Source organism: Polistes dominula, unplaced genomic scaffold (assembly GCF_049000335.1).
Source record: "Polistes dominula isolate Pdom_NZ unplaced genomic scaffold, Pdom_raw_medaka contig_73, whole genome shotgun sequence".
NCBI lineage: Eukaryota > Metazoa > Arthropoda > Insecta > Hymenoptera > Vespidae > Polistes > Polistes dominula.
The window spans coordinates 6943773-6956642 of record NW_028300951.1 but is presented as its reverse complement, the minus strand read 5'-3'; the positions used below and the strand labels follow the sequence as shown (position 1 = coordinate 6956642).

General features: G+C 33.3%; 2 protein-coding genes across 3 annotated transcripts; both read left to right on the top strand.

The window, feature by feature from the left end:
- The first annotated feature begins 11 nt into the window (after positions 1-11).
- MED1 (Mediator complex subunit 1) lies at positions 12-8360 on the top strand. 2 transcript variants are annotated; one of them, XM_015326072.2, is made up of 9 exons: positions 12-356; positions 798-946; positions 1018-1151; positions 1352-1490; positions 1561-1780; positions 1870-2095; positions 2181-2412; positions 2498-5980; positions 6087-6296. In XM_015326072.2, the coding sequence occupies exons 1-9, from the start codon at positions 326-328 to the stop codon at positions 6204-6206; spliced, it is 4734 nt and encodes a 1577-aa protein (XP_015181558.1). In that variant the 5' UTR covers positions 12-325; the 3' UTR covers positions 6207-6296. The 2 variants fall into 2 exon arrangements, with proteins under 2 accessions (XP_015181558.1, XP_015181557.1); XM_015326071.2 differs by having other exon boundaries at positions 18-356; positions 2498-8360.
- Positions 8361-8509: 149 nt separating this feature from the next.
- On the top strand, positions 8510-12732 carry IntS2 (integrator complex subunit 2). Its single transcript, XM_015326073.2, has 5 exons — positions 8510-9083; positions 9336-11428; positions 11515-11719; positions 11793-12099; positions 12168-12732. The coding sequence occupies exons 1-5, from the start codon at positions 8764-8766 to the stop codon at positions 12618-12620; spliced, it is 3378 nt and encodes a 1125-aa protein (XP_015181559.1). The 5' UTR covers positions 8510-8763; the 3' UTR covers positions 12621-12732.
- The last annotated feature ends 138 nt before the right edge of the window (positions 12733-12870 follow it).

Below are 12870 nucleotides of genomic sequence, written 5' to 3'. Positions count from 1 at the left end.
GATCGAGAAGTGAAATATTCTGATTGGTTAAGAAATGAAATTGGCCATGACAGAAATCAAGATGGCGCCTTCTTCTGATAATGACATTTTGTTAAAGAAGTGTTCTCTCCTTTAAAGTTTTTTTCTGTGGAGTCTAAATGTTTATGGGCGTATCTTAATTCCTGTTATTATTTATGGTTAAACTGTACAGACGCAAAGATGTATTCTTGAAGAATGCAGTTGCTTAAAATAATTTAATATCATGGTATCGAACATCAACAAATAACACATCGGTTATTACATTTAAAGTAGATATCTGTGAATTCTGTACTTTTTCCTGGAATATATGGATGCGGGCAACGGGCAAAAGCCCTCAAGTGAGTTTATGCCAGTTAAATTCGGGTATGGGGATTGTTGTTCACGTGATAGTTATCGCACAAACACATTCCTTTCGTGGTTTTGTGCGTCTGTGTGTATCAAATTTATATTTCTATTTTATTATTTCTACGTATTTCACATTTCAATTTCATTCCAAGAAGAATTAAAAAATGGCTTCTTGTATAAGACAATAATATAAATGAAATTAATGTGTATATGTATATGTATATATGTGTGTGTGTGTGTATGTAGAATTTATATTTCCATTTTATTGGTTCTACGTACTTTACATTAAAATGTTATTGTAGAAATAATTAACACGTTATCGCAAATGACGGCTATAGCTGTCCGATCTTTGTATTTCTGAGCACGATCGTCAAATTAAAAGTGTACGGCAACGTGTTAAAAATGAATATCTTTATATAATGAATTCCTTACAGATGGGCAACCACTTCCTAGTACCAGTGAAACAGGAGTGGATAAGGGAAATGAATGGCAAATGGAGCTGATGATGGAGAAATTGCGGTCGAAGGCATCAGGATTTAAATCTTTAATCGAGACTGCTAAAAATTTACGTATGACTATGTTGGTGAGTTATCCAAAAATTTTATTACACTTATTTCTTACTGTCATTTATTAATATTATTGTTATTATTCCAGGACAAACGATTTGCTATCGACAGCGTTGAAAAAAATCAACTACAAAAATGTTTAGACACTTTACAGCATTCCATAAAAGTTACATCATTACAATCTATGGTAGAACGTTTGGAAAGTTTATCAAGACAATTAGGGTATTTATTTTTTATTTGTTTATTGTAGTATAATATGTATATACAAGATATCTGAGGTTCTTCCAACCAAATGGTGCCAGCTTATTCTATGCATGAAAATAATAAAACATTGTTGTATAAATATGTCATTTGGCCGAAAAATCTCAAACATCCTGTATATAATTTTTCAGCAGGTTTTTACAATTAATATTTTATTATAGATTAAAATTCATGATGTCAGGACCACCAGGTACGGAGCTTTTTATATCATCAGATATGTTTTTCTTAGAAGTTCTGTTGGAAACAACAGGCGTAGTCAAAGATGTTAAAATTCATCATGAAGGAAAAAGCGAGCAACAAGTAAAATAATATAATTTTATGATTATATATTTAAAAAAAAATGTCATAACTTATATAAAAAAAATTGCAGAGTTGTGAAGTATTGGCTTCTTGTTTATCCCGTGGTGATTTTGTGGATTTTACTACACAACTGGAAGGCTTGTCTTCTATATATCAATTAAATGCGGATAAAAAAGTTAAATGTAAAGCATTTAGTGCTTTACAATCTTTGGAAGCCGATTTAGGCGTTCTGGCACAACTTCAAACATTTATGAAGGAACCTTTTAATCTTGTTCATAAAAGTCCAGTCGGTTAGTATGCACTTTATTATTTTATATAGAAATATTATTTATTATATTAAAGATTTCTTTATTCTACTTACTATCTTATTATTTTCTAGGAATTTTAGAAAGACGAAAAGGAGGACATCCTATGAAATTAACATATTTTGTATCACCCTATGATTTAATAGATCAAGAAAATCGTACTTGCGATGTTTTAAATCCCGAAACTGTTATTAAAAGAAAAATTGGTCATTCTGTTACCGTTTGTATGGAAGGTTCAACTGCTCACAAGCTGCCTACTACTAGTATTATAACTGTAAATAGAAGTAATACAGGAAAAAGGTAATTAATCTGTTCTTATGTTAAAAAGGTAATACAATTAAAATAGAGAAATGAATGTTAATTTATACTTATAATAATTTTCTAGCACTCCATCATATGCTCCCTTGACTGGAACAAATTCATCAATGTTACCTGCCTGTTTTGTATTAAAACTCACTAAGAAAATGCCAATGTGTATGGAATTAGTAAAACGGATACAAAAAGTAACAGAATTAGAATGTGCTGATGTATCCTCGCCTCATTCCTTGTTAAGTTTAATAGTACAACATGCTAGTGATGGATCTTTAGATGGTCGAAATAATAGAGGACTTTTTGTTGTAAGTATATATTCAAACAAAATATTATATTTTAATAGATAAATAAAATAAAGTATTAGTATTCACATGTGAAATATCTTTACAGACTTTGCCGGATCAACATCATTGTTATTTCATGACGGAAAATAAGCATATGGAAGGAGTTTTAATAGGCAGTATTCCTTTCACACATCCAGCACATGTTCCACAAATTCTTGTATATCTGCGCCAACAAGCTCTCTTCAATTCTTTAATTTCAAGTTGCGTAAGGCCTATGGCACGTATAGATCCAGAACATACGATAATATTTGAGGTAAGCGCTTTTTCATGGCAACAAATATCTATAAGCCTGGAACATCCATTTGAAGAAACAATGGCAACAGCAGAATTAAATCTAGCGGATATATCTGCATTGAAATGCAAACTCTACGGTGTAAGCATGATGAATGCAGAACAAATTTCAGATTTAACTGGTAAAGTATTACAAAAATGTCTCAGTATACCATTGACAATGAGAACACTTATGAAGACTTGGGAAGGTCGAAGCGCACTACCAGTTAATACTATGAGTGGTGGAAATGGAAATTACAACACAAATATAGGGCCTGGAAAAGATCAGAATGGTCAGGCTGGTTCTAATATGCCTGACTTCACTAACGCAGACACAAAAATCAGGCAAGAATCTGACTTAAGTAATGGAAATGGAACTATTGGACGACAGCAAACTTTACAACAACCACAACAGCAGTCTTTTTTAGATGCCGGAACGGAGAATAGTATCGGGTTTCCGTCATATTCCGGCCAATCCGATACAGCAACTGCTGCTATGCTAAATCCTCTACAACTGAGCGCATTACTGGGCCAAGCGAAAAATTCATTAACAAATACATCCTCTTCGAGTGAAAAGACCAAAAAGACACGCAAAAGGAAAGTAGCAGAAGGATTTTGGCGCAGTCCTAAAAGGAAAGGTGAAGATAATACTAATGAAATATTATTAGAAAGTTCAAGCTCTGATTCTACGCCGCTTGGTACTCCAACCAGTGGAAGGGATAACACAAACGAAACTAGAACGTCTACTCCAACTTCAGCTACTAGTTTAACCAGTGGTATTGATTTTACTAACCTCGACCAGGGCGATGTTTTAAGTACCGACAAAAGTTCTGATTACGATTTGGATAATGAAAGTGAAATAGTCGAAGTACACGAAGTACAGGGTGTGGATGATATTATCAAAAGAGAGCGTAAGTCTAAAAAAAGAGAAGAGAAAAAGAGTCCTAATATATTTGAAGAGAATAAAAATCTCGTGCCCCCATCAGTAAGTATAACACCAATTTCAAATAGTACAGTTGGTCAAACAACAAATTATAATTCTGTACTTACGGGCATGGGCTTAGAAAGGAGACCTGGAATCGAGATTATACCTATAACATCATCGCCACAAGCCAGTTTACCAAGTTCTATAACAATAACTCCAATAGCAGGACCAACAACAACTAAGTCTATGACGGAAGAGCGTAGAGAAAGAAAAAGTTCAAAAAGTAAATCAACAGAAGATAAGGGAAAATTAGAGAAAAGACGTAAACGTAAAAGGGAAGATAATCCTATGGGACCACCAGATAAATTACCATGCAAACAAGATCCTTTATCCAAACCTGTCTCCGTAAGCATCAAACCCACTGAATCCCCTCCAAGTGTAAGCTCACGACCATCATCTCCTTCAGCTACAATAAGAAAATTCAGTCCATCCCCGACACACAGTAGTCCGCTTGTCCTTGTTGGTAAATCAAGTCCCACGTTAAAGCAATCAACCAGCAAACCTGTACAAAGTCCAAAACATTCACCTGTTTATAGCAGTAGTCCTAAACATATGTCAGTACCTGCCAGCGTTAGTCCAAAGCATGGAACGTCCTCACCGAAACATGGTAGTTCGACGAGTACAGGAAAGCCAAGTATGTCCGCCCTGAAGTCAGCAACAAATTCTCCTTCCAGCAAAACTAGTGATTCTATATCATCCAAAATCAAGTCTTCCTCGTCATCCTCCAGCAAGGATTCTAGTCGTGATAAGGAAAGGAAAACGTCGTTAACGTTTGGGAGTACGAGTGGTCATCAAAGTCCAAAGACTAAATCTTCTACTACTAAAGTCAAACAATTGGATATAATACCTGGTACCGAGATTCAATCGACTGCATCTAACAGTGGTGGTAACACACCGCCCTCTAGTAGCTCTGATATTTCCAAGTCGACCATTGCACAACAACAGGCAAGAAATAGGAAGGGTTCTCTTAGCGCAGTTATAGATAAATTAAAAAATGCTCAACATTGTACTGATGAAGGAGGAAACGGCGGACAGAAGACGAGCAGTGGAGGAGGTAGCTGTAGTACGAGTAGTCAAAAGGAAAGGAGCGTTAGTAGTTCATCGACTAAAAACGTTGAGGGGAAATGTGTTATCAAGAATTCATCAATCGACGCAAAAAATCCTGCAGAATATATGGTGAAACATAGTTCAGATGGCATGAAGATAACAATCAATAAAACACGTACAAAAGATTCAAAGTCAGGGACGAGTATAAAACTTTCATCGACCGCTGTTACGTCAGTTACTGGAGTACCTTCTACAACAGTATCATCTGGTTCAGTAGTAGGAAATGGATCATCTAAAGCTCATACAGGTTTAAAACCTGGTGTAAATTCTGGACCTGCATCAAAGAAGCCACAATCTCATACATCACCTAAATTACCTGGTTCATCTAGTTGTAGTAGCACTAGTGGAAATAGAACTGGCTTGTTAGGTCAAAAAGTCAATTTGTCAGCATTGAAGTCAATGTCTGGAGGAAATACTAGCAGTGGTAATGCGGGGGGAGTTGTAGGTGGTGTTAGTAGTAGTAGCAGTGGATTGCTGGGTAAAGGGACCTCAACTTCAAAATCTTTAGGATCACCTAAAACAACAAGCTCAAGTGCAACCGATCTAAGTCGTAATCGCGACAAATTGAGGATGCCAAAATCGACAGAAAAAAATATATTTGGATCTAAAAGTATGACGGATTCGAGGAAGTCCAGTCCTTCCGGTATTCGCGAAGAAAATGAAAGCGAAAGAGCTTTCAAGCTACTCGCTGCACATGCTTCTCTTACTTCCAGTCTACCAAGTTTATCACCACAGCTTGTCGTCGATGGTCTGATGAAGCAACTTGACACCAAGTTTCAAATACCAAAGTTGTCTGCGCGGGTTAACGTTGATAACAGCGAGAAAAAATTATCAGAATCTGGAAAATCGTTGGATAATCTCGCCGCTAAACAAATGGCAGATCAAGTTAAGCTTCAAAACATTTCCAATCCCGTATCGTCGATTGCGAAAAGTAATACAGACGATCAGACGCAGGGTACACAAAACCGACGTGATCACGTACAGACGAAACCCGACAATCTTACAATGCCGACATCAACGACAGTGCCGATTAACGTTGGATCCGATAGTACAAGTGGTCTTCTGCTACAACCACCAGCTGCGGTCAGTTCCCATGATTCTAATGTTCCGACCAACCTTTCGATGCAATCCGTTGACGATTCTCGAGACACTTGTCAGGAAACATCGGTAGGTAGACCTGCCGCGCAATTTTTAAGTAACACGTTGAGCGGTTCTGGCAGTAGTAAGGATGATATTAATAACAGCAATGCCGTCATGGCCCTTCTTCCTAAAGGTTCGGAATCCCTGTGTATATCAAAATCGATGTATCCGCCATTGGCAGGCGGGTCTTCCAATACTACTGGAAATGGTTCAAATGCTGCCAGTTGCACTAACAGCAACACCGAGAGCCTGAATCTGAGTACGAAACCGGCCGAGACTGTGCTAGGTAAATATAACAAATCTGTCGAGGATAAAAAACAGCAGCAGCAGCAACAACAACCATCATCACAGCAGCAACAGCAACAACAACAGCAGCAGATACAGCAACAACAACAACAACAGCAGCAGCAACAATTATCACCGTCGGTCGTTTCAACAAGTTCAACAACGATCGGCGGTATGGTCAATAGCGATGTAGGATCGACTATTGTTCCAGTAAGGAACACAACAGAATTGGTTACTTCCAATTCGCAAGAGGCTGCCGAAATGTTATTAGATTTTTCCAGCCCAAAAGATACAAACAAGAATTTAAGCATTACGTCTATATCAGAAAGAGCTATGACTCAAGCGGCTCCGATAAGAAGGGATACACCACCACCACCTCCACCAACATTTCCACCAAGTCCGTCTTTGAGCGTACACATTGTTAAAAGTCCTGCACCATCGCCCAGAATTATACCGCCGTCCCCACACTCCGCTTCACCTTGCATTACAGACGATGAGCTTATGGATGAAGCTCTTGTCGGTATGGGCAAATGAAGGCTACTTAAAATCTAGATACTTAAATTATCTTTTACAACTTTACACGTGGGATCATCTCCTCTCAAATCTGCTAATCATCTGACAAAAATTTTCAACTTTTGTTAGATTTAAAAGTGCAAAAGAAATAGAGAGAAAATAAGTTAAACAAGCTGGGGTTGTGTTAAGTGCAAAAAAACAATAAACTTATAAAGGTATTAGTGGAATCTAGTAGAATGTATATTATATAATTAATATATATAATATATTATGTTATAATATATTATTATATATATATTATATAATTATATAATTATTTATATAATATATATAATGATAATAATAATAATAATAATAATAATATATATATAAAACAAAAAATGAAAATGTAACAAAAAGAAGATAAATAACAAAAAAAAGGTGAAGAAAAAGAAAGAGAAATAATATAGAATGATAAATAGGAATTTATTGTAAATGGTAAAATTGTTTAAAAAATGGCAACTCTATATGAGAGTTCTATGCTGGTGAATATAATTTTGTTGGATTGTGGGGGCCGGGATAATCTTGGGAATAGAAGGCAAGACTAACAAAAATATATGGGAAAAAAGAAATGAATTTTTTTTCCTTATATACATGTAAAATATATGCAGTTTCATACTACTAATAACTATTATCCCTACTATGCGAGGATCAAAGATGTAATATAAAAAGTGAAAGAGGAAATGAAGGTATTCTTTTAGTTTTGCTAATTAAAGTGACAAAGTAAATATATTTTCTTCCATTGAAGAGAATTTTAATGGTGTTCGATTCGTTATATAAGTGTTCATAAAAATATATTCTTATCTTTGAACGGAAGTTTAAAGGTAAAGAAAAAAAATAGTTCTTATACTTCTTTTTATTTTTTTTCTTATTTTTTGTTTTTAAATTCACATTTAGAGATATTAAGACTCAGCAGAAAATCCTGCCGAAATACCAATTTATGACGTCTTCTAAATGTTAGAATATTATCTCGTTTCGAACTTTAAGTACAATTATATATTATATTAATTATACAAATCTCTATTTTAACGTTGTGATTTTCTAATTTGATAAATGAATAAATAAATAAATATAAATATATATATTTGAAGGAATTTCTAAACTGTATTATATTAAAAAAAACAATTGTAAGTTCGATGCTAGGTAACAATGATATAATTATTTAAATAAATCTCTAACTTTTATTGTAAAGAATTGATATTTACACTTCAATTCTCTATTATGGATAATAATGGCAGATCAAATAAGAATATCTTCCAAAGTGGTGAAGTAAACAAATTCATAAAATGTTTTTTTCTAAAATTATTATACATTAATATAGAATTTGTATTTGTGCCATAAATGTTGAATTAATTCATTGCAATATTGGACGTATGCTTTAAAATTTTTGTAAGATCTATTAAAAAGAATGATTATTATTATTGTTTATTGTGATTCTCAACCATAGTCTGCTGTTGTTGTTCTTAGCTAGGAAAATTAAACATAAATGATACTAATGTAAACAGAGGAAAATATTTTAATTTCAAAGTAATTCAATAAAAAAGCGTTATCGTGACAGTTTTGAATAAAACATATTGTTTCTTTTATATCCAGATAATCCTTTCTACAAAATGTATTAAGAAGGATAATGAATAATGCAAGAAATTTTTATTTAACACAAGAAACAAATATTTAAAAAGAATAAGAACAAAAGTTCAAACAAATAATAATTGTTATTATGCATATATTTAATATATTTTTTAATTTTAAACATATAGGACAGAAGCTAATAGTTTATTCATATTTGAATTTTCAAAGGTTTACCGCGAAACAATTTGATTCGTTAATATTTTATATTAACTTCCCTTGTATTTTACCAGATAGCGCTCTCGTTGAAACATTTTTTTTCTGCTTTATTAGTATACTTGCACGTATATTTAAAGGTAGTGAAGTTTCATAGAAGATAAAAGAGTTAAATTGTTTATTCCTAAAAAATGTCATTAGAATTTGGAAGAAATCAATTATATCCGATGCACGTTAATGCACGCGTCTCTCCTCATGTGTTTACAGCGATACAAAATGTCAATATCAAAGAATTATCAAAATGTTCGCATAAGGAAATTCGTCCGATTTTACCATGTTTGGTTAGAATGAGTCTTATTACTCCTTTAGATATAACAAAAGAATGCGTCGAAGCTAGAAAAGAAGTTTTATCAATATTATCTGGTATTGAATCGGTTAATTCTATTATTGCGTTACTTTCAATCGATTTTCATGCATTAGAAACTGACGTACGCAAAGAACAACAATTAAGGTTAGGATTGGTTTCTAATTTATATATATTTTATATATTTTGTTAATTAAATATTGAATTGTTATGCGAGTATTTTAATTATATAATATTTTGTAATAATTGAATTAACAGTATTTTAACTATATATGTGACATATTAGATTGTCCAATAAGTCCATGCATTTTTTAATGTTTATTTACTTAGAAAAAAAACTGGATGAACTTATTGGACCTAATATTATAATAAATTAATTTATGCTATGTGTTTTTAAAGACAAAAATTGGGAAGCATGCAAGCGGACAGTGTATTGGCGCAATCATTGCAGAGCGGCCTTGCATTGGAATTTGAGAGGAGTGAGTCTACGCGCAGAATACGTTTGGTATTAAGCGAAATTTTATTCATAATGTCGCAAATACAAGAATTTAGGAAGAATCAAGACTTTCAGATAAAGCAATCTGACTTATTCGACAATGCTGTATATATGGAAGAAATTAGTTATGTCATATGTATCGCACTAGCCGAATTGCCAACACTTTTGTCGATATTGGATATAACAGAGACCCTTTTACATGTGAAGCATGGTCCACATATTATTTGTTGGATCGTAGCTAATAATCCTGATAGTTTTTCCGAAGTCTGTGGACATTTGATAGCTAATGGAGAACGCCAAGAGGAATCAGCATTGGGAAGAATTAGAACGTCGACGCTTACAATGTTATGCGAAATGAATCCAAGTCAAGCATTTGCTATAAGAGCAAAGTGTGTAGAATTTTGTAGAATGCCAGCACTAGCAATTACTTTAAGTTTAGAACATGAGCATGCTAATGTTTTACAACCAGAAAGCGATATTGTTGCATTTATATCAGGCTTATTACTTGGCAGTGACCAGCAAGTTAGAACATGGATAGCAATGTTTATAAGAAATGGACAAAAAAGAAAATGGGAGTCTCATACGGCATTGCAACTATTGAGAGAAGAACTACTCAGAAGATTACAAGCTATAGCTTTACATAGTACAGATAGCCAATTGGATGAGTCGCAAGTTGTTCAAGCAAGCGCATTATTAAGACTTTATTGTGCTTTGAGAGGTATAGGAGGTATTAAATTTCAAGATGACGAAGTTTCAATGATAGTTCAACTTTTAACGTCCCATCCTCCACCATCACCAGCTGGAGTAAGATTCGTATCTCTAGGACTTTGTATGCTTATAGCTTGTCCTTCTTTAATTGGGCATCATAGTCTTGAAAAGCGTAGTATCGAATGGGTACAGTGGCTAGTTCGAGAAGAAGCTTATTTTGAAAGTGCTAGTGGTGTGACTGCTAGTTTTGGAGAGATGCTTCTTTTAATGGCAATTCATTTCCACAGCAATCAATTGTCGGCTATTTGTGAATTGGTTTGTGCGACATTGGGCATGAAAATACCTATTAGACCGAACAATCTAACAAGAATGAAACAAATTTTTACCCAAGAAATTTTTACAGAACAAGTAGTAACTTCTCATGCCGTCAAAGTACCAGTAACCGCTAATTTAAATGCAACTATTCCTGGATTTTTACCTGTACACTGTATACATCAATTATTAAAATCAAGAGCATTTGCAAAGCACAGAGTACCCATCAAAAATTGGATTTATCGACAGATGTGCGACAGCGTACCACCTCTACATCCGGTTTTACCAGCTTTAGTCGAAGTCTATGTTAATTCTATTTTAGTAACAAATAACAAAACGTCTGAGCATACAAATAAGCCAATTACTGAAGACGAAATAAGAAAAATATTTCAAAATAGCGTATTCGGTGCTAATTTCGATTTTAAAAAGAATCTAATGGATATTGTCGAAGGAGAAATGAATAATATGGACATTGACACGTTAAAACCTTCGCTAACATCTCAATTGTTATTGTTATATTATTTGTTACTTTATGAAGATGTTAGATTATCCAATATGCATATATTTATATCACAAGGTAGAAAAGTGAAGTCATACTCTACCGAATTTTTATCTGAACTACCGATAAAGTATCTACTTCAGCAGGTACAAAGAGATCAAGTGAATTATGCTGGTTTATTCTCACCTCTTCTTAGACTACTAGCAACTCACTTTCCACACCTGTCTTTGGTAGATGATTGGCTTGATGATGAGATGATTAACATAGATTCTCCTACTGTAAATTATGAAAGTACAAAAATTACTGATATTTCTATTGTTGAAGCATTCAGTCATATTAATAAATGTCCATCAAGAACAGGAAGATTGTTGCGACAATTAATGGCTATGAAGCCAACAGATATTTGGCCGCATACGGAAATAATAATACATTATTTTAAAGCTATACTCGACGACAGGGTTCCAAGATATATACAAGGTAAAAATCACATTTGTATGTGTATTTCTTTAATCGTTAAAAATTTAATAACATGTTAATAATCAAAAATATAATTATTTTTGCAGAACTTTATAAACAAGTATGGCTAAGATTGAATACCGTTTTACCAAGATGTTTATGGGTTTTATCTATAAATACACTATTAGTTGAAAACATGGTAGTTAAGAATATATTTCTTACGCAAGAAAATATTGTATTAGATCCATTACAAGTATTACGTTGTGATACAAGAGTTTTTAGATGCGCACCTGTCTTATCAGTAATTTTAAGGTAAATTGTAAACATTATTAAACATTAAAATTGATTGAATGATATTTTAATGAATATTTAATTATTATTCTAGGATTTTACAAGCAGTATTGGCTGCATCGAGATCTCAACTATCCAGACATACGCAAGATAGACCTTTAACAGAGAAAGTTGGTCAATTGTCAAGTGAAACAGAAAGAGAAGATTTGAAGACAGCTTTAATAGCAGGTCAAGAAAGCGCTGCTGTACAAATTTTATTAGAAGCATGTTTGGAAACTAAACAAGATAGACAAATTCCTGGACAGATGTGGTCTTTGAGAGAAATACGAAGTGTTATTTGTTCGTACCTACATCAAATATTTATAGCCGATCCTTCTTTGGCCAAATTAGTCCATTTTCAGGTGCGTCTTAGCAATCTAAACAAATATTTTTAATACATTAAAATTAAATAAACACATTTTTTTTATAGGGATATCCAAGAGAGTTATTACCAATTACTGTTTCTGGAATCCCATCAATGCATATTTGTCTCGATTGGATTCCTGAATTATTGTCTCAACCAGAACCAGAGAAACAAGTATTCGCTGTTGATTTGGCATCACATTTAGCTATTCAATATGCACTTCCAAAAGCGTTAAGCGTTTCTAGATTAGCAATAAATACTCTAATAACTTTGTTAGGAGTATTACCTGCTAAAGATCGAGTATCTCTGTTTATGCCAGTATTACCATCATTGACAAGAATATGTCTTGCATTTCCACCACTCGCTGAGGATACTACAATATTGCTCTTACAATTAGGTAGAGTTAATTCTGCTCAAGCCGCTCTAGGTGACAAATCTGCGGATGCATTGTGTCAAAAAGTTAATGCAACATTTTCTACACTGTTATCGAAAGCCATATTGCAATCTCAGATCTATTGATTTTCATTAAAAGAAAAAAGCAAAAGAAAAAGATTCAATCAAAGATAATAAATTTTAATTTAAAATTGTTTAAGAACATTTGTAAATTTGTCATTAAATTTATTTTCTAGTATCATTTCAGATTTAATAGTGACATTTAATCGTATTTAGGATAAATTGTTGATAGATTTATTGGATATAAAAAATTTATCATTAACAATTGTAATATTTATGTTAAATAATGTATATGTATATTGTATAGTGTAAAATA